This window comes from Lissotriton vulgaris, chromosome 1_1 (assembly GCF_964263255.1).
Source record: "Lissotriton vulgaris chromosome 1_1, aLisVul1.2, whole genome shotgun sequence".
Lineage (NCBI taxonomy): Eukaryota > Metazoa > Chordata > Amphibia > Caudata > Salamandridae > Lissotriton > Lissotriton vulgaris.
In genome coordinates, this window is record NC_141685.1 from 1,776,927,833 (window position 1) to 1,776,954,871 (window position 27,039).

At 42.2% G+C, this 27,039-nt stretch overlaps 1 protein-coding gene across 2 annotated transcripts in view; it reads right to left on the reverse strand.

Annotated features, from left to right (window-relative positions):
• ANO6 (anoctamin 6) overlaps positions 1–27,039 on the reverse strand; it is a 503,549-nt gene that overhangs the window by 73,621 nt on the left and 402,889 nt on the right. For both annotated transcript variants that reach the window (XM_086919093.1, XM_086919092.1), the window contains exons 8-11: positions 21,731–21,865; positions 20,204–20,309; positions 10,204–10,264; positions 9,432–9,577 (exon numbers count right to left, since the gene is read on the reverse strand). In XM_086919093.1, coding sequence (XP_086775219.1) covers positions 9,432–9,577; positions 10,204–10,264; positions 20,204–20,309; positions 21,731–21,865 — 448 coding nt within the window. The remainder of the gene's footprint in view (positions 1–9,431; positions 9,578–10,203; positions 10,265–20,203; positions 20,310–21,730; positions 21,866–27,039) is intronic.

Consider the following 27,039-nt stretch of genomic DNA (forward strand, 5'->3'; position numbering starts at 1 on the left):
AGCCCGACCTTTCTTGGCACCCACATAACCAACAAAGAGCTGATCATTCATCCGGAAGTCTCTGGTGCGATCAAGATAAAAAGACAGGCCACGCTTTGGGTCCAGACGGTCGAGTCTCTCCTCCTTTTTGGAGGGATGTGGGGGTGGGTAAAAGGTGGGCAGAGTGATAGATTGTCCCACATTAAAAGGCGTGACGACTTTAGGAAGGAAAAAAGGTTTTGTATGAAGCAGCACTTTATTTGGATAGACAGAACTTGGGCTAGGGTGAGCATTTTCAGCTTCTCCTTCTGGAGGAAGAATTGGAGGGCCCAAAGGTCTAGAATAGGACACAGGCCTCCATCCTTTTTGGGTTCCAGAAAGTAGGGTGAAGGCCGCCCCTTCTGTAGCCACGAAAGGGACAAAAGGCAGGGTGAGGTGGACTGGAAGTAGCCATAAGGCCCAAGGATCTGGCCATAGCTCGAGAATCCTTGAATCGCTCAAGCGTTGAGTCTGCCTTGTTGTCAAAAAGGTCAGTGCCATCAAAGGACATGTCCATCAAGGAAGAGATCCCCTGAGAAGGCAGAAATTCTCAACCAGGCGAAGCGTGTAAGTGCTACCGACGTGGCAATCGTTCTGCCCAGTGAGTTGGTGGTATCCAGTCCACATCGTATGGTGACTTTGGCCGCGTCTCTCCCGTCTGCAACTGTTTCAGAGATAACGACACTGAGGCAGCACCTGCGCGCCTGCATCCCAGATAGTATGGAAGTATTGGCCCTAAAGGCAAGAGGTATTCACTGACCTCCATGCCAAGCTGGAGGTAGAAAACACCCTCTTCCCAAGGTGGTCCAGCTTCTTGCATTTCCTATTTGGAGGAGCAGAAGGGAATACGCCTTTCGATGATGAGGCTAGGATGACCAAGCTCTCAGGGAAGGGGTGTGGGGTCAGGAACGAGAGGAGGTGGCAGCAGGCAATCGTTCTATACACAGGAGTCCCTGCACTGGGCTTGGACCAAGTTCCCAGAATGACAGCCGTGAGGGCTTTATTGAAGGCAAAAGGTGTTCAGGAGTGGAAGACGCAGGCTGAAACACCTCAGTCAGAAGGTTAGTCCTGACTGCCACGGTAGAGAGCTGGAGGCAGAGGACCTTGGCTGCCCTCCTCACCACCACAGCATAGGAAGCTCCCTTCTCTGTAGCCACAGTAGGGGGAGACAGCAAGTCAATGTCAAGGGAGGTGTCAAGTGGGCGTGGCTTGGAGGCCGATGCGGATGGCAGCGTGAGCGCTGAGCTCTGCGGAAAACCCCATAGAAATCCTGAAAAAACTGATGAAACCGAACCCGAACCCCTCCGGACAGTGAGAGAGGACCTGGGTACCACGCCGGGTCACTAATCTGCACCCAAACCGGGACTACGTCGAGGCTAGTGGGTTGAAACCGGGGGGATGATCGGAGGCCGAGGCGGTGAAGGAAATGGCGACGCCTGCATGAGGGGGTCGGCTGTGACGGAGGCCGGAGAAGCGACCGTTGCATCGGATCTGAGCAGAAAGGGAACAACGCAGCACTCTCGAAAAGGGGAGACAGGCTGAGTAACCAAACGACGGGGCCTGCTCGGGTCACTGAAACCAAAGGGCTCCAGAGCAATACACCCCGGAAACGGAGGAGGAGATCGGAGGAGATCAGAGGAAAATGGCGGCGGCGCGCAGGTTTGACCAGGCCGCGAAAGGCAGGAAGCGGTGGTTGGGCCTCTAGCCACGCGGCAAGCAAGCAAGAGAAGAGCAAGGAAGAGGGACGAAAAGAGAAAAAGGTGTTTGTGGCTGAGAAGGAAGCCGACCATTCGGACACTAACTCATCAGGAGCCGATAGTGTACAAACACAGAGAGTCACTCCGGGAACAGCGGACGAACTGTTGGATGAGTAGAACAAGATGTTGAAGGACTGGCTTGGGGAAGTGGGAAGTGGGGAAGGTTGGTTGGAACTATTGCAAGCAAGAGGACCTTATTGAATAAATGTCACTGTGGACCTTGAGGCTAGACACAAAATAGAAGCAACGGGATCAAGCAGGCGTGACACGTTACAGGCTGATATAATGTCTGGACGGGAGGTGGGATAAGGGAAGAGAATGTATCTGGAGGGGGGTTCAGGCAAGATTAAAATCGAGAACAGTACAAGACCACAGTTTGGCACCAAGCACCCTCTGTTGCCCTTAAGGTACGCCATCAGTGACGACTGGTGGATTAAGTGACGATTAAGTTGTTACAAAGGTTTGGATGGGGGCTAGCATGTTGTTCTAGGTCCTGCTCTCGGGAGGGGGAGGGGGGAAGGGAGTTGGGGAAGGGTAGGGAAAAGGGGGGGTTCCTGGTGTGTCGAAAATGTACGGAGAGATAGAGCATCGGATATTAAGCAACAATGGGGACAATACCTCATTTAAGATGCATAACCTGGAATGTGAGAGGCTTGCACACAATGACAAGAAGACATAAGATACACGCCTATTTGGTTAGGAGAGGAATACATATAGCGCTGCTCCAAGAAACACACCTCACTAAGGAAGAGGGATTGGCTTTGCAACGTAGATGGAGGGGGCAGGTATTCAGCACGGCACACTCAGCGTTTGCGATAGGTGTATTGATATGGGTAAGAGCAGGGGTGCCATTTCAAGTAACGAAGCAAACTGTAGACCCTAAAGGCAGATTCGTAGCGGCAGAAGGGAGATTGAGAGGGCAGGAGGTTGCGCTATGCAGTATTTATGCCCCAAACACAGACCAGGGATCCTTTTTTGAGAGGTTGTCAAGTGCGCTGGCCCACTATATTGCCGGACCAGTGATAATGGGAGGAGGCTTTAACTCCATTGTGGATGTGTCCCTGGATAGATCGCACCCGCCTTTGCTAGATTCCCCGGTGCGTAGAATGGCTAGGAGTAGGTCGAATTGGCAGACCAAATGGGGGCTGATAGATATATGGCGCACACACCATCCTCAGGAGAAAGACTACTCTTACTTCTCAGCGGTACACGAGCTACATGTTCGATTGGATGCAGTGTTGTGCTCGCCGCAGATGGCTCCATCAGTAACTTACATAGAATATCTCAAACGAACATTGTCAGATCATTACCCACTGCTATTTGACTTGCGATGGATGGCGACGCGGTCGGCTATTCCAACGTGGAGGCTACGGCCGGACATGTTGTAGGACACGGCCTTTCATAGTGCCATAGAGAAGGGGATCACACACTACTTCACTGAAAATGAGAACACAGACACAACTAGGGCGGTAGAATGGGACGCATTCAAGGTAGTGATAAGAGGGATCTGCATTAGTAAACATGTAGTGGTCAGGAAGGTTTTGTTACAAGACGTGGAAAAGGCTGAAGACAAGCTGAGGACTGTTGAACGGGCTCGTCCAGGCCATCCAGACAGGCAAGAAGACTTGCGGTAGCGGTGGAGGTAGAAAGATTGAGAAGTTATGACTTTAAGGAGTATACTGCAAGAATGTATGTTGAGGGGGACAAAGCCGGAACGTTATTAGCATGGATAGCCAACCTGATATAACGGGGTTCTCCGATTTTGTCCTAAAAGGATCAGGGAGGGGAAACAGTATTTACGCAACGGGAAATTCTGCACAGGTTAAAATTGTATGAAAGCAATCTGCTGGCAATGAAATCGGATATAGAAGCCTTTTTGGATGCTGCTCCCCTACCACAGACAGCAGAGCAGGCAAAATGTTTGGGCAGGGAAATTACAATAGATGAGATACGATGTGCTATTAAGCAAATGGCTCGTAATAAGACGCCAGGGGTAGATGGATTACCAGTAGAATTCTATCTACACTTTATTGACCTACTGGCCCCTCGATTGCTGGAGGTTTACAATGAAGCGAGGGAACTGGGTTATCTCCCTAACACCATGAGTGAGGCGCTGGTTTTTCCGCTATTAAAACTAGGGAAAGATGGTACAGATAGACCATTATCAATGCTGACCACAGATTATGAGGTCTTGAGCAGAATACTGGCGACCCGCTTGATGCAGCATATGACGGAACTGGTACATGAGGACCAGGCGGGTTTCATCCCGACCAGGAACACAGCTAATAATATACGGAAGCTAATACGGATTATGGGAGAGGTGGATCAGGAGGTTGTGAACCCAGTAGTGTTGTCAGTGGATATAGAAAAAGCCTTCAATAGCTTAGAATGGAGATACCGGAGTGCGACCCTGGGGCGTTTTGGGCTAGGAGAAGGTTTTGTGCATTGGACGGAGGTGTTTTATATGAATGCAGTGGCTAGAGTGAAAGTTGGAGGGCTAGTATCTCATCAATATGGAGTGGCACGAGGGACGAGGCAGGGATGCTCCCTATCTCCGCTGTTATTCACATTGGCGATGGAGCCCCTGGCCGCGAGAGCAAGACTAGGAAGATATTATGAAGGTTTAGTCTTCAGAGGCGACCAGCAGAATATATCATTATACGCGGACGACCTGCTGATGTTTCTGGGGGACACTGAAGCAGCACTGGAAGGGGCAGCATCCTTGTTGTCACAGTTTGGAGAGGTATCTGGGTCAAGACGTGTCTGTTCCCGGTGAAGCACGGTGGGCGCCCACCGGAACGGGAAGGAGCGCTGCGTTGGGAGCCGACGTCTCTGGTATATCTGGGGGTGAACATATATCATCAAGCGGCTGACCTATTGGACGGGAATATAGGAAGATGCGTGAGGGCCCTGAAGAGTAGTATGGCCTTCTGGTCCACATTACCCCTCTCGGTGATGGGCTGCATAGCTTTATTGAAAATGGTAGCGTTGTCGCGACTGCTGTATTATTTCAGGACATTGCAGGTTTGGATACCGAACTCAATCTTTCGGTCCCTGCGTTCTATGACAATAGGATTCCTGTGGGGAACAGGATGGAGAAGGGTGGCTTTGAACACCTTGACACGTCCGAAAGCAGAAGGGGGACTAGCGGTCCCACATTTTGAGTTATACTATCTGGTGGCACAGCTACAAGTGCTAACGCAGGAGGTCGCGAGGGAGTTTAGGGGCCCAGAGGCACGGAGAGGGAAAAGAATACCGACACATGTGCTGCCCTATATAATATTACAGCAAAAATTAGACGTTGCTGAGTTAACGCAGGAGGAAAAAACTTTACGATTGTGCTGGAATCGTAGCCAGCGTAAAGCGGGAGTATTACACCCATATGCGCCAGAGATACTGTTGGGGATGCTCACAGCGTTGCCACACGGGAGTGACTAGACGCCATTGTTGGAATGGGGGGATGCTGGGATACAGATGATAGGGGACTTGATGAGGAACGGGAATTGTTGCCGTATGGAGTCTTACAGGAGAGGTATGATCTCCCTAGGGGAAGCTTTTTGTGACATGCGGCGGAAACACATGCAATAAGGCGGCACTGGCACGAAGGAGCGAAAGAACCCAAAATGACGAAAGCGTGTCAATATGTAGTAATGGCGGCGGGGACTTTCAAGGCGGTCACGTGTTTGTATTCTAGGATGTCACAGGAAGGACTAGCTGGAGGGACTGGAGGGATTAAGAGTGAAATGGGAATAGGGCATTGGAAAATCAATACCGGAAACGACATGGGAAGGCTTAGTGCGCAGAGCTTGGAAGGGCACGAAGAATGCACGATTCCAATTGGTGCACTTCTTTGTATTGCACAAGGCATACCTGACTCCTGGAAAGATTAAGAAATATTCCCGAGTGGACGACGCGATGTGTCCCAGGTGTAGGAGTGAAGGAGTAGAATTAGAACATATGCTATGGAAATGTCCACAGATAGGGGATTATTTGAAGGAAGTGGGCAATATATTGAACGAGGCCACAGAACGGAATCTAACATATGACACGGCGACTTGCCTATTACATTGGTTTCCCCACACATCCAAAACGAAGTTGACAAGCAGATTTGGGGACCTAGGGTTGCTATTGGCCAAAAGGGAAATAACGAGACACTGGAAGGCGAAAGAGAGCCCTAGCAGCGGACGGTGGAGAATAGAACTGCAGAAGTGGGCCAGCAGTGACAGTAAGCTTAGATTCGCACAGGCACAACGCACAAAAAAAGAAAAGGACTTTGAAACAGCCAGGTCATGGGAACGGATGGTACAGGGACTAGCTGACACCCTCCAGGAGGACGAATAAGCAAAGAATAACAGTACTAGCTCCGACCAGTAGCACACAAGATGGGATGGCCTCTGAAGAAATATGATATCAATAAACAATTCGGCATGAATAGTTACAGGATGACACACCAGGTAGGGAGGGGGGAGGGAAGGTGGGAGGGTGTTCAGAAAAATGAGCAGGAAGTAACGGGGTGAACCATTGATCGAGGGAATATAGTAAGTATGGAATTAGACCGTGGGGGAGGGGATGGGAGCAGACAGCAATGGCATGTTGTAACTGAATGTTCAGAAAATAATAAAAATGTTTTTTTTTTAAAAAGGGAGGTGTCCAGACCATTGGCATCACTCAGGTCCATTTGCCAGTCCGATTCTTGAAGCTGGTCAGTTAAAAGGTCCAGCGGCCCTTCTCAGTCCTCTTCCTCACCATCTGGCCTAAAAGGATTACCAGGACAAAACTCCCTTCCGGCGTCTGAACCAATGTCTGTCCGCCTCCCTATGTGACCAATGCTCTGGTCACTCTGCAGAGAGGCCAAAGACAGGATGTGAATGCACTCTGAACACCTTTATAACCAATTGACGGGCATTGTGAAAAAGGTGCTCTCTCAGTCTCAGCTCCTGATGAACCCTGTCATAAACAACCACCCACAACCGGAACTCACCCCAACACTTGAATGTGACTCACTTCACCATATCAACTATTTAAGAATCATATTGCATAAAAAAACTACAGAAACAGAACATCTACTGAAAACAAATACTCTTTGAGGAAGCAACAAAAATAAAAACATATGAAAAGCAAAAAGAGACTATATAGCTGACATGGAATACCTTATGAGGTTTTCTTAAAAGTCATTGTTGAGAAGTCGATACAAATATTTGCTTATAAAGTTAAGGACGTGAATGTAGGGGTCGATAGGGATTTGTTTCAAAGAAAACATCTTACTAGTGCGGAGTCTGAGTCCCTGAAGGGCCTGCACCACTTTAATCCTTGTCTTGGATCATTAATATCTGTATTACGTTGAGGGTTGGAATCAATTAGCCAGGTTTTGGTGAGGCTCAGCTATAGTAAAGAACTACAACTTTGGTGGTTGGGGTATTTCATTAAACACTAGTTTGGCTGCTAATGAGAGCTCCAATAGAGAGATGGTGAGATTATTTAATTTTAGTTTGAATGTGGAGAGCCTTTGATCTATGGGATGTGAGATACATCTGTATGGTGGACTTAGTCAATATGGCTCGGCACGGGTATGTCGGAGTGCAGGCTCTTAAGGTTATCAGACCGCTGCGATCAGCCTTGGTGGGGTCAGCCCATGTCAATATGAAGACTGTCTTATTAAGTGACTGGAATCATTGTTCAAAAACAGATGTATTGTGATGATTACCCTATGCCATTCATCTTGGCAGTGGTTTAAATGTTTAATTTCAGGAATGTAGTCTTGCCTCCAGTCGATGACATGTAAAGTGCCAACCTCCTTGAATACCCGTATAGAAACATCTGGAGAGCACTGATTCTAGAGTGAGTTCTGAGCATAATGTGTAGTTTCTAAAGAGAGGCTTGTGGTAAATAGGTTGTCCCTAGTGGTCCATCTTGAGGGTTTGTGGGTACACTATGAGAATTTCAATCATGAACTTCTTTTTCAACTATTAGAAAGTTATCGCATCACTTGCTAGTTGTAGGACTTTCCGGGCCGACTGGGGTGACCTGGTAATCGATCGCAGCCTTGATTAAAATCATACATAATGATCACATTTTTTGAGGCAGAGCTTGAGAAGTGGGTGGATTGATAGAGTGTGCAGGGATAGTGGTAACCTCAAATACCTGCACCGTGTCCAGAAAGAGAATCATGGCGGACTGTTGAATGGGGGTGAGAAGCAGACTGCAACTCTGAGAGCAGCCACACGCGCATTGTAGGAATGGCGAGGAGGTCTGTCTCTCTGAGAGACTTCTATTCAGTCTCTCGCCTACTGCCTTTAGCATGTCATTGGTTCTCACTAACTCTAATCCCTTTTTCAACTCATCACATTCATACACAATACATCCAACTAATAAGGCGGCCTTCATGAATCTCATTTTGTATAATGAATATTGAAAATGAAACTTTACCTCCTTAAAAACACAAAGTGTATTTGCAAACTCTCTAGACAAAAAAAATCTGTGCTTCCGGCAATGTTGCTCGATGACATTGTTTAGCTATCTGCTTCCCTTGCAGGTTAAAATAATGTGCGGAAGGGGCGGGAAGCACGTGCTGACCTCTTCACTCTCGGCCTCTCCCTCCTCATTCCTGATAAAGACACGGTTACCCGGATGCAAATTTAATTTCCGAGGCGTACATAAAGGAAGGAAGGGTATGGAGAGGGCAAGTTTTGTTGTGGACGGAAGCCTCATATCTGGCAGACGTACATCTAAACAAATAACCACACAAACGTCCAATGGGGTTTTGAGAAAAAAAATAAAAACTATATATATATATATATATATATATATATATATATATATATATATATATATATATATATATATATATATATATATATATATATATATATATATATATATATATATATATATATATATATATATATATATATATATATATATATATATATATATATATATATATATATATATATATATATATATATTTTTTTTTTTTTTTTAATTTAAATGTGAGGCTTCCACTTTGAGCTCTAGAGGGAATTCAGTTTGTGGTGAGAAGCATATAACTGATTAACATATAGCAATATTGAGATTCATTCGGATGAGTGTATGATCACATATAGCATCTCGATTTTATTTAAATTTGCTTTAACGTGTTCTGTTTTTAAATAGAAGGGCCAGTGTACCTTGGGGAGCAAATGTGAAGCATGTTTGAGCTGAATCATAACAACAAGAATAATGTGTTTTCATATAGTGTTTCAAACCCCGAAAAGCTGCAAGAGCAATTTAGGCTCTGACCACAATGGGGGCCATATCTTGTGAGAGCGAATTGGGGGTTTTCACACCTCGGAATGGTGAATGAGTGGAGACTGTGTTATTCGTTATTCCGAGGTGCATAAACAGTGCACATGTGCTATTTGTTCAAGTGATTCGCTGCTGGTTTCACTTGATGCAAACATCTGCGATCTGGACCCACACTGCCCTCCTATTGCAGGCATAAGCGAGAGTTTGTACCAAAAACACAGGATTTCTCGAACCATGATGGCTGGAGCCTGTGCAGTAAATAGTAAAAAGAGACTACATCCCTTCTGTTCCAGCTTGAAAGTTGTTTGACTAAACCGAAGTGGTCTGTGCTGAGGTTCATTTCATGCCCCACTCGCTTCGCATGCCACTCACCTGTGTGATTGGATTCATCACTACATGGGTGCATTTTGCTTCATATTCTGGAAGAGGTTGTTCTTCTTGGTCCAGGAACTCAACAGTGTCCCATTCGTGCTCCAGCTCTGCCTGTCTTCGTTTCCAGAACTCCAAAAACAGAGTCACTGAGGAGGGGAAAACCAGACAAGAAGTAGAAGGTGTGAACAGTTGAAACTTCAGCTGTTAGGAGGACATCTTTTTAAAGTAGGTATTTTATTTCCTCAACATATTAGTGAACTGATACTATAAAAAGAAGTTAGGGTATCTTGGTAGATTAAAGTATCTGTTACATAGACATGTCTACAACTTGTATGTCACAGGTTTGAATCCTGTATGCTTCCTCCATCAATCTGAGGATAATAAAAGCAGTGCTAGCTAGGTTTGTTATCAGTTTTGTAAGGTGCTGGGTACCCTGGAAGTGGTGCTGTTCGTTATATAACTTCAAAAAGATCAGCTGTTTTTCTTCTTCTTACATTAGTAGCAGCAGAATTAATGTTTATTTTAAAGTACCAGTGTTGTCTATTAATGTTACTCATAAATAAAAATACTAATATCCTTCCTAACACTAACTTACTAATTTGAATAATAGTGAACATAAAATACAGGAGAATTGAAGATCTTACAACTGTATCTGTACTATAACGAGCTCTATTTAAGAACGTTATCTAAGAAGCGGAGACAGGAAGTAACGAAATGTACATCAAAGGGTCGCAGTCAACCCAAGTGCCAAGAAATATAAATGTCATCTTACCCCATATGCCCATGAATACTGCGAACACTAGCGTTCCAAAGCTGTCAAATATACAGAGTTTCTGTAAAACATAAGTACATTTATATGAGGAACAACAAAGTAACATCATATCCAAAAATACCACATTCCCATTGGCTCGGACACTTTTTTTTTAAACGTGTGGTCGATCTATAGAGACAAGAGCCTATCAGTATTGTTCTCATAGAGAGTTTGTTCAGGGCTGAGAGGTGATTGGTTGTATAGCGCACCACTTTTATAAGTTTATCATACAAAAATATATTTTTAAGTGAGTATCAAATATGTTATTTTAATAGGTGAGTACATTTCTTATACTTTCGACTTTGTTCGAAGCGGGGAACATCCTTTACAACTAAACTCTAACAACGCGGTACCATTACAACGCAGGTTTTACAACGAAAGTCGTTACAACAACTTTCGCTGGAGGGCGCTCTAGGATAGGGAATAGTTTAATTTACTATCCAACACCTTCCCTACTATCCACGGGGACTGGAGTTGGAATGGTAAATTAAACTATTCATTATCCAGCGCCCCCCAACGCAAGTCATTGTAACGACTTGCGTTGTAAAACCTGCATTGTAACGGTACGCGTGGTAATACCACGCGTTGTACCGTCATACATCCGTTTGAAGCTAGTGCTTAATGTTGATTGAAGTTTGTATCTTTACCTGCTAGTGGTAGTAGCAAGGTCATAAAACATATCAAATTGAATCCGTGGTTACGCCGTGTAAAATGCCTTTCAAATTGGGATGGCGAGCACTGGCCTATCTTTCTCCACACTCCAGTAGCGTAGGACACACATTTATTTTATTTGAAGTCTATATGCATTAGCTCACTGTGGTTAAAAGCGGCTTCAGAGCGCTAGCAGTGCGGGTGTGAAGTGCAAAGGTCAGGGGAAGGAAGACACCCTTGAGGTCATTGTGATCAGAGTGCACCCACAAGGCAAGTAGAATACATCAGCTTTTAGTTTCTTCGATACCGCAGTCATTTGTAGGACCCAGACAGCCTTGGATATGGAGGGATGTTCTTACAAAGCGTCTGTTGTCAGCTGGACCGACCAGTGATAGGCTGTGCCAGGCGGCCTTTTGCACAGCACTTTTGAACACTTGTCTGCTAAAGACAGGGACTGAATGTCACACCGCTGTTCCAAGTAGCCTTCAAGCTATGCACCGACAGATGTAGTGGGCGCAGGCTGGAGATAGAATGTCTGCGTTTTGTCTAACTTTCGTGAATAGATTTTTTGTAAAGAGTTTTATTAGTATTTACAAATCTAAGACGGATAAATACAAGCATTAGAACAAGTGATACAAATTCTGAGCAGAGATACCAGGCATGTATCGGATATCAGAGACAAATGTTACATAACAGTATAAAAGAATCAACGCCAATTAGTCAAGACTAGACTCATGGACCTGAATGGCTCTCATCCCTAGAACAACAAATTCAGCTGAAATAAATAAAGTGTTGATAAAGCAATGAACAATTCTCAGGGCTAGTGGAATTACACAACTCTGTGATGGTGGCGTTTACTGCATAATCATGGATTTCACGTAATTGCCACATGATCTGCAGCTTTCAACAAACGTGTTGTTTCTAGCTCAAATTTGATCAAAATAATCTGTGCCTCATAATGCCACATACTTTGCATTTTATTGTCCCATAATCAAACACACATGTAATAAAGTAGAGCACTGTATATTTTGATATAATGTATCTTAATTTAATATGTGTTGTGAAGTCCTCTTCTTTATTGTTATAATATTATCCGGTCCTGTGCATTGGATTTGCTGTGAGAGTTAAGGTTTACACGACAAGCGTGTGAGCTATGGTTTGCATATCTAGCCATAAGTGGGGAAGTTCCGTTTTTTTGCTTTATTTTTTAAGAGTAGTTACACTTGCATTGTAGTTTTTAAATGAATTTCCAGGTTATTTTAAACATTTTAGTATTAGTATTATGGCCAAGATAACCATAACTTCAACTTAGATGTGACTGGTTCAGTGAATGTGTTTTCTGATGATATAATAAATCCAACTTCTATAAAAGAAACCGTTTGAATGCTGCGAACAGTGAGAGATGGCATCAGGGGAGGCACTGTGGCCAGCCCCTCCTGCAACAACAGTTGGCCAAGAACAGTGGGGGTTGGCCAATCTACACTTTTATTGCGCAGTAGGTCCCATGTTGCCACTTGGTTTTTCATAATAGGAGGATCCCCAGCCAGAATCAAGACAAAAGGACATGATGCTGGGGGGAGGCTAAGTACCTCCCTACTTGCCTGAGGGATTTCTATTCTCTCGAGGTCCAAAACCCCTGTTCAAAATCTGCCGCCCCCTGAGTTTGTACTGTCTTTGGTGCTCCTAGGGACACTACGAAAAACTGGGGACATATGTGGAGCAGTTGCAGGTAAGCTATTAGCAACATCATCATTGGAAAGGATGTCCTGCACGGTTAGGTGCTCTGATGAGAAACATTTCTTAACTTTACTGCAGGTGTCACAAACACCAGAAGATGGAAGAGATGTTGGTGCGGCAATTTGTAGGTTACAATTAAGTATGCCATTAGCTGGCGGATTGGAAGCAACCCTTCATTGATAGTAGGCTTAGTGGTTTTGAATTGGGAGTTTAATCTGACAAAGTGTCCAACCGGTCTAGTCGTTTCCAAAGGGTGGCAAAGCTCTTATCAACTGAGTCTGTCTCCCGGCTATTCTCCACAACCTCAATGTTCTTAAGTCTTTCCTCGATGTGGGTTAATATTTGCCGTAAGAACAGTACTAGGATGCAGAAGTCAAGCACTCTTCCCAGGCCAGGAAAAATCTTCACAGATGAAAAAAAGGATTCAATTCAAAGCTCTATCATGCACACAGCTTTTTAATGACATTGCCAAGTTATGCCTCAAGGAAGTGTTACTGAAATACATACTCATCCAGTCTCTTTACAGCTCCCGTTCCATGTCTGTAATGTCAAACTGCCCAGTATTGGTGGCTGTGGACTCTACCACCTCATTCTTAAGATATGGAATGCTCTGCCTCATGACGTGAACAAGCAAACAGTTTTCTTTTCTGGAAAGCACTTAAAGCTTAAGTCTTCTTACAACATTCTTTATCCTCTCCTTTACAGTTCTTCACAGGGGTTTTCCCCTTCACTGTCATGATGCTACTGGGGTCTACGGGAGCTTTATAAGTATAGCATAAATAACTAAGTAAATATATTTTGGAAAATGCTATTTCAAGAACGAAAATTTTTGTTTAATTCACCAATATATTTGATGACATAGCATCAACATGTGTTAAAATGTCATTTTAGGATCTCACAAGTTATAAAGCAGTGGCAAAGCCAACAGGTTTGATGTTTGTATGGCATGCTATTGGGTTTGATAATCCTTGTTTGTATGATACAGTGTGAGTACAATCAAAAGCTTCGGAAAAATGGATGCGTCAGAAACAAATCAAAGTCAGTACACCTGGTCAATGATGCAACACGTGTAAACAAAAGTATTCTCAAATGTTGTTTACGTGTGTTGAATGCAAAAATACTGTTTATCACATGGGAACCCGGACTGGTGACTTCTAAAGCACGGAAACATGAGAGAAAAAGGATTGCTTCCTGTATAGAATGTATGTGGGTGATAAAGAACTGAATGTGTACTAGAGTGTACTTTTCAGATGTAAAATAGTCCCTCTTACATTCCAATGGGAGCACTTTCTTGAAGAAGAAATAATTAGCCAAATAGCCAGTAGCGAGAGGAGGAGAGAGAGGTACATTTCTTTGGGTGGAGCCAAAGCCCACTATGTGTATTTTAAAAAAAAGGCAACAATATGTCCTACAAACAGCAGCGCTGTCAAGCCAGACCTATAAAGGGTTGCATTTGATTCTGTAGCATCCATGTTTTAGCTGTTTCTTTCAGCACTTGCGCCCCATGTGCAACTGGGCCCCTTGCAAATAAATGTTAGATTTGTAAAGTGTAAATAAATGCACCAATTTATAGTTCTTTAATCGTTGCGGTAAATGATTTAAAGCAAATTTATGTAAGTCACTTTTAACTGGCTTGGGTTTAGAAGGCACAGTAAGCTAATGATGGATGATAACTGTATTCTTGGGGAAAGAAAAAAGTTCAAAAGAAATGTGGTTGAACAGCTAATCAGCTATTCAGTTGTTCAACTGGCAAGCAATTTAGTCAGTAAGCTGCTTTTCACACCTCACACATTTTAAGATATCACTAAGGAGTTGCGAAACCTTGGAATCTGAAGATGCTTTTTCATTGCTTTTATTATGCACAGTTAGGTTTTTTATGTGTGTTTAATTGTGTTTTATATCTTATTTTTATAATGCACTGCTGTACCAAAAGGTGTCAAATTGCTGCACATGTCAACAAGAATTGAGATTTGGAGAATCTCTTACAGAGAACTGTCGATCAGAAACTGAGCCACAGACAGCATCAACCAACTCGCACCCACAACCATAAACCCCGAAAACCATCTCACCCACTGGAACCTCCCGACCATTCAAGACACTGTATCCATCATGAACTTCATGCACTCAGGAGCACCCATGGATCCCTGCCCCCAAACCACGTCTTCAACCTCAGAAGCAAGACAATTGGTGAAGAACTCTGGAAAGTCCTGGACACCTCCATCATCTTGGCCTCCTTCACTGAGGGCTGGAAGCATACTTAAGTGAAGCCCCTCCTGAAATAAACCATCCACTGACCAAGCCGATCCGAAGAACTACCGGCCTATCTCTCTGCTCCACATCCAGCAACAAAGGTCACTGAGAAGGCAGTCAACCAGCAACTCACTAAGCACCTGGAACACCACAACCTCCTGTACCCCCCCCCCAACCACAGCACTGAGACAGCCCTGACTGCAGCCACCAATGACATCAGGGCCCTCCTCCACCACTGAGAAATGACAGCTCTCATCTTCTTTGACCTGCTAGACACGATTGACAGAGTTTCCCACCACATCCTGATCAACAGACTCCTCCACATCAGGATCCAAGGAGATGCTCTTAAATGGACCCCATTGTAACTCAACGGTAGAACCCAGAGGATTTATCTCCCACCGTTCACCTCTAAACCCAAGAATATAATCTACGGTGCCCCTCAAGGATCGTCCCTGAGCCCCACCCCTGGCTGACATAGTCAGATTGTACAGACTCAACATCATCTCCTACGCCGACGACACCCAGCTTATCCTCTCAATGTTTCCACCACCAGAGCCAACTTGCACAGATACATGAGGACCGTTGCTTACTAGATAAAAGGCAGATATCTCTAAGTCAACACAGACAAGATGGAAGTCCTCATCTTGGAAAAGAACACCTTGCTGTGGAATGACACATGGTGGTCCATGTAACTAGGATCCCCCAACACCTCATCAGATCACAACCTCGGCATCATCCTGGACAGCAAGCAATCTATGAAGCAAAAGACAACACAGTCACATCCGCATGCTTTCACACCCTCTGCTTGCTCCACAAGATCTTCAGATGGCTTCCAGTCAACACCAGAAGGACCGTCATGCAGACCCTCATCACCAGCAGATTGGATTATAGAAACACACTCTCCATAGGAATCACTCCACGCCTTCTGAAAAGACTCCAGACTATACAAAACTCAGAGGCAAGACTCGTACTGGACCTCCCCAGAAGTACCCTCATCACACCCCACCTGAAGAAACTACACTGGCTCCCAATCGTGAAGAGATACCAGTTCAAGATGCTGACCTAAGCTTACAAGGCCTTTGCCCAACGAAGGACCACCATACATTAACAAATGCTTAACTTTCCTCCAACTGACCAGACACCTTTGATCTGCTTCCCTCTCCCTCGCAGACACCCCACGGATCCGCAAAACCAACAGCGGAGGAAGCTCTTTCTTGCACCTGGTAGCAAAGCCATGGAACAATCTATCCCTGCACCTAAGGATCGCAGCTTTGCTCCTGCAATTCATGAAGCACTCATGACCTGGCTGTTTGACTGAACAACCCAACATGCAGCAACCAACTTCCCCAGTGCCTCGAGTCCCCCACGGGTGGGTTGTCGTGCTCTATAAATATTTGATTGATTAATTAAAAAACAATAAACAAGAAAATAATCATAGACATGACCATCTTCCAGACAGCCTGGGATTAAAGCACTGTGTAATCCCTGTGCTCGTGGGGTAAAATAAACATTTAGGTGAAGACAGACAAATATAATCTCAAAACTGACAATACAGGAAATAGTGATTAGCATTAAGCAAGTAGAGAGTGGAGGTTAGTGGGTGGGCAATGGGTGGGATAGAAGTTATAGTGAGCACTGAGAAAGAAAATCAAAAAAGGCAGTCTAGGTAACAGTAGAAATATGTACAAAGACAGTATGGAGGGATAGGCGTCAGTGTCAAGAATACTTAAAGGGAAGTAGAGCAAAGAGCATAAGAAATGATGGAAAGATGACAAATTACATGGATGCTGAAACTACTGCAAGTTTAAAATGGTGGGTTTTCTGCTTTTTGCAGAATTGAAGAGGTCTTTGAATATTTCAGGCCCACTGAGAGTTAGTTTCAAAGAGCACAGGCTGCATCAGAGAATGATTTGCAGAATGTGGAGTTATTATTTTGGTTGATTCCAGTTTTATATTTCAGATTCTCCTCGAGTTTTTAAAGAATTGTGGATGCAACCAGATGCTGGAGGTGAAGAGCTTTAAAAGTAACGCATGCCATTTTTTTGCTGTTCTGGGTTTCACATATTCTGTACTGTATGCAAACAGCTCACTAAGATTTTAATTGTTTCAATCTTCCAACATTATCCCCTACATTTTTTAAAATCTGGTAGCATTTGCTGCCTACAGTTTATGCCTATGTACCCATCGTGCTGAGGCACTCATAATTTGTAGATTATGCACACAACACATTTATGCACATTTGGTTTTAGAGAACATTAATAATAAGCACTATGGAGTTTTAAAAGAAAAGCATTCTTAAGGTCCCCTACATGATTTAGCCATCCAACTAGTTTGTTTAGAACAGTGGTTTTGTAAAGTCAGTTATAAATATGATATTATAGCTTGCAACCGAGGACTAAACCAGTTAAAGGCCCTGGACCCTCGGCTTGGGCCTATAATGTGGAAGAGGTCCTTTAATAACTGGTATAGCCCAAGGCTAAAAGGCTATATTGCGATTAGAAGATTACACCGGCTGAGGGTAGAACGTTCTAAATTGAAAAAGGGAAAAACAGAAATAGAAACATTGGAATGCTAGAGTAGAAGTTGTATACCAGACACTATTGTCCTGAGGCACACCACTGACTTTAACAAAGCAGTCAACATTCTAGAGTTCTAAAATAGCCTTATAGCCCGCAGTAGCGGGCTATACCATCCATTAAAGGCCCTACTCCAGCATTAAAGGAAAGGGCCTTTAATGGCTTGTATTGCCTGCTATGGCGGGTTAGAAGGCTGTCAGAACATTGCACCCCATGAGGGCAGAATGTCCTAATTAAAAAACAAAGACCTCCTAGAGAAGGAGGGGGTTGAAATCCTCCACAGTTTCAAAGCCTTTGATTCGCAGCTGCTGTTGTGAATGTTCAACAGTTAACAGCCAAATGCAGGGCCAGGGCTCTGTGGAAGGAAAATGGTACCCAAAATGTAGACACACCAACAATGTACCTAAATCAAATCTCCCGCATTAACTAGATCTGAGTTGGTGTTGAACCTCAAATTTGTGAAGCAATATGTCTGCATGTTAAGGAACCCCCAAAAACATCAAGTTAGCAGGGTGAAACAAATCAATAAATTACGGGTCAAAAAAAATTGAATGGTCTCCACAGTGCTTAATTTGTGAAAAATAAGTGTCAGAGCCCTTGTCAGGAGACCACTGCAGATTGCACCTCCTATTGCCCCTGCCAGTACTGCCAAAGCCGGTACCAACACAAATCCTAACCATCCCACTCCTACAAGAGTGACTATTGAGACTGCTACAGGACCCCGAAGCTCTAAGAATGGCTTGGACGGCAAGTATTATTCCATTTCCATTTATATTGCATCAATACACAACTGTGAGTATGCTCATCCTTAAATTAGACAGTATCATAAGTGCCAGTATTGACAATAATGTGCTGGTGCCTAGCACCTGAAACCACCAGTTCAAATTAAGCATTGTTCTCCACTCAATAACTGAGTTCTAGATGAATGAAACATTAAAGAGTTTTATTACAAAAATTCAAAGTAAGTGCTACAGAGTCAATGCCTTGAAGGCTTTCGGATGCAAAATTATGCACAGTAGGCAAAAACCAGAAAATATTCCAAGTCCCAAGCGTATCAAAAACATTAGAAAATCAGACAGCATGCCTAGAAGCATTGGAAAGCTCAGGAAAATCTCAGGCTAACCCCCAAAATCAAGAGGTTTATATACACAATTCTTGCAGTTTTAACGTGGAGTGAGCAAATGTATAGTTTGTTCAAAAAATCAGAGCACAGAGAAAACATACGTGATTTTGCCTAAGCACTTAAGCTCTAACCCATTTCTTAATAATTATTCAGCACCCTCTATGCTAATATCATCCAGAGATGTTTGAACAAAATAGGAAACATTGACAATAAGACTTTCTTCAAGTGAATAGATCAAATAAAGGAACGGAACATGAGGTTATATGTAAGAATTTTACATCTGCACCATGGAAAGTTCATCGTGAGCAAAACAATACAGCAATGAAAATAAATGAATATGACCTCAGCTTGACTGTGTGCTGTGGAGCCTGTGGGGAGATGAGGTGCGCGGGGGGATGTACAAGTAAATGTCAGAAATGGTATTTATCTTGTCCAAGATGATGTTTTACACAGAAATGTGACTTAACTGAAGCACATTATTAACTACACTGCTACACATCATAGGGAATTTGTTTTTAAAGGCAATTATACAATATCAGTCTGTAGATGTAATATTGTGAGTGAAAATGCACATTACACATTGTTAATGATACGCAAAATATATATCTTTAAAACAATTCTACAGCTGTTAACTGTTGAACATTCACAGCAGTAGATGTGAATGGAGGCTGAAGTCAGCCCCTGGTTCTCCCTGGGCTTGGCGAAATTGCTTTCTTAATTCAGCCAAGTCAGGGACGTTCCGAAGGCCCAAAGTCGCCACGGAAACCGTTTAAAGGTGAATTGCTGAATTACATCACCACATATTTATCCAAGTAAATTAGACCCCTTCCTTAGTCGGAAGGCCACTCGAAAACGCCAGTCGTCTCAGTCGGAATCGATCAGGGCCCTTCACAAACACACCTGTGAGGCCAGGCTTGGCTCCAGGTCAAGGTTGCAAACATAAAGTCCTGATGAAGACTCGCAGCTAAGGTCTGAATCCCTCAAAGCACAGTGCATTCGAAACGTCAACGCCCTCCTACTAACTAAGACCTGTACCTACAGTCTCATGGTCATATTATTGGAAAATGCATTGAGTGCACATTTGAAATTTACAGATTACTTGTAAATCTAATCTGGACAGGCTTGTACTGACTGGTCTCTGATACCAGTAATTGTAAAATATCGAACATATTACCTTCATTCTCTCATTCAATCTTTCACCTCCCACCACTACTACCCTGCCCCTTTTCACCTTTTTCGCGCGCAACCTGTGGTCATTTGAAAAAGTAGATTTTTGATTCATGCAAATAAATACTTGTTATTGAACTACAGAATTTGACGCTTTTTTGCTTGTGTGGTCTATTAACTTTTGTACATGCATAAATAGGTATGGATTACATGCATATGATCTTTGTTAGGTTATTAAATAACCAGGTTGTAGTGTTTTCACACAACCCAAATTGTTAAACTTTTTTGAATTGTGGTCACGGACCATTGTTTTCATTTTCGTATTACGTCCAGGTCCGCATTGACTTTAAGGGCTACCCCATTATCTATAATAATTTCTAATATAAACCCACTACAAATATTGCAGGTCAATTTATAGAAAATAATCTTTGCCAATAAAATAGATTAAATAAGTTACCTTTGATGAACTACATGTAATGGTGAGATTCCAATAAGTGCATTCTTGATCACACTGGGGACACATAATGATATTGCCTCCGATTTTGGGATCACAGACTTCTTTGCTTAAAAAGAATAGAAATCACCAAAAGATTATGTGCTTTTTCTTTACCCTTTTCACTTCTTTAATTCTTAACACGTTTTCCTTTTTGTTCTACTGAGCTTGACAAGCAACAAACCCTTCTTCATAGTAGGGACCAAGCAATCCTGAACAAGGAGAGAATGTTCGTGTGTATATTTATGAGGGGTTACAGTTAACAATAAAAAACAAGGCTTTCTTTGGTTTGCTCAATAATATGCACCACTCACAAAGAGTCACCAAACCACTTAATTCCACTTCAACTTGACACAAGGGAGTCTAGTTGACAATCTAAAACCAGTACATAAGAAGTAGAAATTATATCTATCTTTTTATTAAATACATTAAACACATATCAAGAGATTAAAATCAAGATAGAAAGAATTTCACATATAGGTTACGTAAATTTCAAATTTATACACAGAAATGACAACGTTCTAATTAGTCATAGCACAGATGTGTGTTTTTTATTACAACTTGTACTGCCTTTTTTTGTACTCTCCATGTTTTCATTATTTGTTGCCTGATTAGTTGTTTGCACATGCAGTGGCAATTTCTTCTAAGCTACGACTAATTAGAACTTTGTCATTTCTATGTATGAATTTGGAATTTACGTCTACTGATATGGAAGGCATTGTGCAAGTTTCTTAAAGGTTGGCTGAATATTTACTTTTAACTAACGTTCTTGCGGCTAGCTGTATGCCTGCATGGAGGAAGGTTGTTGAGGGCTGGTTTTGGGTCTACTTTGAATGCAAGCTTCTTACTCATTAGCGGTTTGTGTACTTGTATGTAAGTTCTATGTAAGGCACTTGAGGGTCTGAACTATACAATACTATATAATATTTTTGCAATCTATTGATTATTTAGCACCTCCCTTCCACAACACTACAATCACCGCTGTGGTTGGAATTTCTCACTAGCCAAGAGAAGTCCAAGAAGAAAGTACACAAATTGGAAACCAAACATTAGAACAGAGTGAATTGGCCATTTATCCAGTTTGTTGTGTGAACTGGTATTTTACAATCTACAAAATGCATAGCTGAAGTATGTCCCATAAAACAGAGAATTGCTGAAAAGATGGGAACATCATCTATCTGTTCACTGGCCAAGATGTAATTTATGATTCACATTAATTTCCTGGAATCTCAAAATAAACTACATCAAAAACACATTCATGGAAAGGGACATGCACGATTTCCATGTCTTATATGTCAATGTTGAACATGTAGGTATGATATTAAGCAGGGTTGACATCTCTAGTCAAAGTACAACTAAACCCTAACCCTACACTCCACTTCATTAATCTTTGCCATTCATTTTAAATTACAGTGTTCTAAAGATATTTGCTAAGCCTGTTTTAAAGGGCATAATGGAAAATATCAGCACACAAATATTTTGATACGATACCTCCATGTGCAGGTTTCCTGAGATTTGAATCCATAAAGAAAACAGGCAAGTCCCACAACTGCTGCAAGGACCAACATCTTTGTATAAAAACCGAGCCAGGCAAAATAAATTCCAACTTTTTCGCCGTAATATTTCCTGTGTGAAGTAAAAGTTTGTGTTAAGCACAGCAATATTGTTTAATAGTATATCCACGTAAACATTCATGAGGTGTTTTAGGGTTGTTTTATTGTACGGTTAAAAAATTTGGGGACCATGAAAAAAGTGTTAATCATTTATGTGTAGTTGATAACCAACTTGATTATTCTGATATTACATTTAAAAATATATATTACCGGAAAAACATGTGGGACATATTATCTTCAGAGGTACTTTTGATGCCTGTAAGCTATGGTTTCAATACCAGTAAATGTTATCTAATGTAGTGGTTCTTAACGTTTTGGCTTCTGTGGAGCCCGAAGTAATTATTAATAAAACCAGAGTACGCCCACTGAATCCTTATTGGAATTTGGGATCCCGTACTGAGCTATTACTTGAAGCCAAGGGACCCACCCCAGCCTCAGCATTTTCAATTATCTGAACCGCAAAACAGTACACAAAAAACACAGAAACAAGCATTCATCGAACAAATATACAAATAAGAAAATATTTTATTTATTCACGAACAAATATAAACAAAAATCAAAATGTAGTTTTAGTGGGAGATTGGAGCTTTTCTAAATTCAATTGAGGCAACTCATCGTCTGTTCTGTTTGTATTATTTCTACAAATCAATCTGAGGATACTAATTTATAGCCTCCAATTTCAAATGAACTCCCATTTACAGTACGTTTTATAATTTTCAATGTTGCTTCTTTATTTATACACACTACATTAATATGTTAAGATTACTAATTTTTCTAAGCATTCGCAGGCTCCCTATGTAGATTCTGCAGTCCCCCCTGGGATCCCCGGACCACAGGTTAAGAACCACTCATATAGTGATTACGTTCGTTCTAGGTTAAAAACCAAAGGAGCGGTGTTTCTTTGACCATAGCACTTCCCCCAGTTTCTGCCATACTAGCACTTCATCAAACCAATTTACGACATTCTAAAGCGAAAATACATGAAGAATCAACTGTCATATACATCACTAATCCTCCACCCTGCCCATAAGATTGTTGCTGGTGGCCTCAGTGCTTACTATGGAGTCGCTCATTTCACTTTCACTCAAAACGTAAGCTCTTTTAACAATCTCATGAGGCAATGTTCCAAACCAAATAAAACATACAGTAAAGAGCTCCCTCATGACCTATATTTCTTTCATAAACTTGGAACTAAATTCAGCATAGGCTAAATGACAATATCATGACATCAACAAGGCTAATAAGATAACGTTGATTTATTCATCGTTGTTTTTTAAACTTCTTTTTATCATTGAAGATATATGTAGCAAAAATGTAATTATTTCTCCTTTTTTTATAAAACTATTTTGTATAAATATACATATAAGTGAACAAAATTTCTACGCGGAATTCACAAATGACCCCTGAGAGAGAAATCATACAAAAGAAAAGCGTTCATACATACTCAAACAAAACCATCCACACTCATGTGAACTTGTACTACATTCACAAACACATATAACTGGAAAAAAGGAAGACAGTAGATTTTAAAATAGGTCCTATATTGTTCAGATCCTTCTGAACACATCCATCACACATGGTCCCAGAGATTTTGCGATCTATTGTCTCCCTTTAATAAACAACTATGATTAAATCAACTTTATCTTACTAGCCTTGGTGATGTCATAATATTGTCGTTTAGCCTATGATGAATTTAGTTCCACATTCATGAAAGAAATATAGGTCATGAGGGAGCTCTTTACTGTATGTCTTGGTTTTCCCCTTTTCTCCCTGACCTCAAATTATCTTTACAAGAGGGGGTCCTCCTTTTATTGCATAACTAAACCAAATGAAATATATCTTATCTACTGGCCAAATTCATCCTCTCCCTTATAAAACATATACAAAGAGTTTGGCCGGACTACCTTATAAAGAGAGATTTTCTCTTCCTCAGCAATTTATAATATGCCTACAACCAAGAACAGGTAAAATCGCCCTTCCTCACCTGCACCCTCCAAGAGGATAACTCAAAACCCTACCAAGGAGCATCCATTACAAGCTTCATGAAAAGAATTTGGCTACTCCAGCAACTGCGGTTTACACAATTGCATGAGCGATTTCTCTTTGTGGGCAGAAGAGCGTCGCCCGACTTGCTGCGAGCAGAGTGGTAAACTCAGAATAATAAAATGGTCATTACCATTTTATTATTCTGTGTGCCGCCTGCCGTAGCAAGTGGGTGGTGGAGGCAGGGCAGATTCCTGCAGATTGCAGGATGATGTTGTAGGTGTTAAAATTTGCATGTCAGATTTGCCTGCAACCTATGGCCGGCCAATCTGACATGCACACTTTAAAGCCAGCAATCCCAGCGCTGCAAAACAGCAGAGGGATTGCAGGCACAGGCCCCCAGCCTCAAAATGAGCACAGGGTTAGCCTGCTCCAACCACTCCTGGAGCATTGGTTGGATGCGCATTGCATGAGAAGGGAAGTCCCTCCCTTTCCTTCCTGCTCCTCATCACCCCCAGGATCTGTGTGGCGAGAGGAGCATCTGTTTGGGGTGCCCAGCGGCCGGCAGCCATTATGGCGAGTGCTTCACCATTAATTAATGTTGCAAGTCGCCACTGCACAATTGCAGGTCTGCCTGCCCTCAACTAAGGGAGTTGCAATAATATTTTTTTTTAAATCAGCGATATCACTAGAGTCCAGCACGGTGGATAGGATGGAAAGATGGGCTATAGCCAGGGTTAAATGCCATGCATTCAAGTTCAAAGGGGCAAGATATTATGGCCCGAACACAGATGACCCGGCACCCTTTAAAAACCTACTGTCTGGATTGTTAAACTACACAGACCCGCTAATATTGGCTGGAAATTTTAATGTGGTCCTAGACCATCCATTAGTTAAGTCACAGAGAAGTAGAGCTATTCAAACCCACAAAATGGGTGCATTGATCAAAAATGCGATGAAACAGCTAGCCTGGTATGATGTGTGGAGGAGTAAAATAGGAAGAAAAGAGGTTACGTCTTTCATTATAAGAAGTACGGTCATAAGTCTAGACTAGATTACTACCTGTTGAGCACAAACTTCAAGAAATGGGTTCATGATGTTAACCACGTGGGAGAGCATCTTTCTAACCAATCAGCAGTGACCCTATCTCTCAGGGTGCCAGTTAGATCAACCCCCAATAGATGGACCCTGAAGCATGTCATTCTTCTAGAGGAGGATATAACTGAGAAGTGAGCGTTCGAATCAGAGGCCTTTTTTCAAACCAATCTAGGTACTGCCACGATACAAGTGGTCTGGGATGTGTACAAAGCTTTCTTAAGGGGTCTAATAACCTCTCTACAATTTGCTAAGCATAGAAAGTATAAAGCAGAAGTCGAGGAGATAGAAAAATAAATACAAGAATTAGAGTATTACCTCATCACACACCAGAGTAATCCTTCGGATGCTAACATATCTGCAAAGCTAGAGTCTCTTAAATCAGACTTGGTGGCTATCCTTGACTCAAGGCTGAAAAAAGAAATGGCAAGCCAGAAAACTAGCTCATTTTGAGTATGGGGAAAGCTGCAGAAAGCTTCTGGCATGGAAGACCAAACAAGATCTGGCTAGAGGTATTATTACTCTGCTGTCCCGGGGAATATACTCAAGACCCCAGATTAAATCGAAAAGGCCTTTCAGTCGCATTTTGAGAAAGTTTATCATGAAGATTTAAATGTCCAGGAAGGGGAAATAACAAAATGGCTGGCTCAGACCTCCCCCAAATAGGATTGCTGAAGACAAATCTCATAATATGGACATGCCGATTTCAAGTGTTGAGATTAGGAAATCCATAGACTTTGGTAAATCCGGAAAAGCCGCAGGCCCAGACTGGCAACGTGCGGAATTATATAAAGTTTTAAGGGAAGTTCTTATCCTTGTCATGATGATACTATTTTCTCGCATCTTTGAAGAGGGTGGGGATATACCCTCTTGGAACGAAGCAACGATCCCGTTAATCCTCAAACCCTCCAAATCAGCACGCTCCTGTGACTCATATCTCTCTACTCAATATTGATTATAAGATCTCTGCAAAAATATTGTCAGAGAGGTTGAACAGAGTAACAGAGAGCCTACTCCATAGAGATCAAAAGGGATTTGTTAGAGGGAGAGGAATAAGGGATCTTACCTTTAACCTGATTGTGGCAATCAATATAGCAACTTTACACAAAACTCCTTTAGACATAATTACCATAGATGCCACGAAGGCTTTTGACAGAGTAAACTGGGCCTACTTAAAATCTATATTTAAAGAAAGTAACTTAGGAAAGAACTTTTGCAGGTCAGTTTCTCTGATATATAAAGCTCATATAGCTAGAATTCTAGTGAATGGAAATGAATCTGCTCCAGTCAAAATCCAGAGAGGCACTTGGCAGGGATGCCTATTATATCCAATGTTCTTCAACTTATACATTGAGCCTTTGGCTGAAAAGATTAGACAACACCCAGGCATACCTCACTTAATGATCTATACATCGGACTTAATGATCTTTACATCAGACTTGAATGCCACAATCTCTTTAATATATAAAGAAGCAAAACATTTTGGGAGTGTTTCGGGATATGAAATAAATGTAACTAAAACTGTATGCATGGCATGGAATTTGAGGGCATGTGCCTATCCAACGGAAGAAGTGATTAGGTATTTGGGAATACTGATTACCCAAAATATTACAGAAACCAACCTGCAAAAAACCATGAAAGAAATATACAACTACTTAATGGGATTGGCCTATCTACCCCTGACTCTAATTGTTAGAGTTAATTTAATAAAAATGATGTTGCTGCCTGAAATAATCTTCTTGCTACAGAATATCCCACTGGTATTTAATGAAAAAAGCTTGAAGATTCTTCAGTCGAAACTAAATACCTTTATCTGGGCCTCAAAAAGTATAGAATATTGTGGAAAAAGTTGCGCTGAAGAAAAAACAAGGGAGGACTACGCCTCGCAGATCTAGTTCTGTACACAAGGGTATTCTCATTGAGGGCAGGTAAAATGCTCATGGACGCACCAGATTGCTCAGATGTAGGCGTGATGTTCAAGGACATGCTCTTAGATGTTGAAAGAGGGCGTCAGGGTTTCTTATACAAATATGGAGATCCGAGATTTTGTAAGAAAGTTCGCCTAAAAACACTAAGCGTCTTGATTGCCACTTGGATTAAGATCAAGAA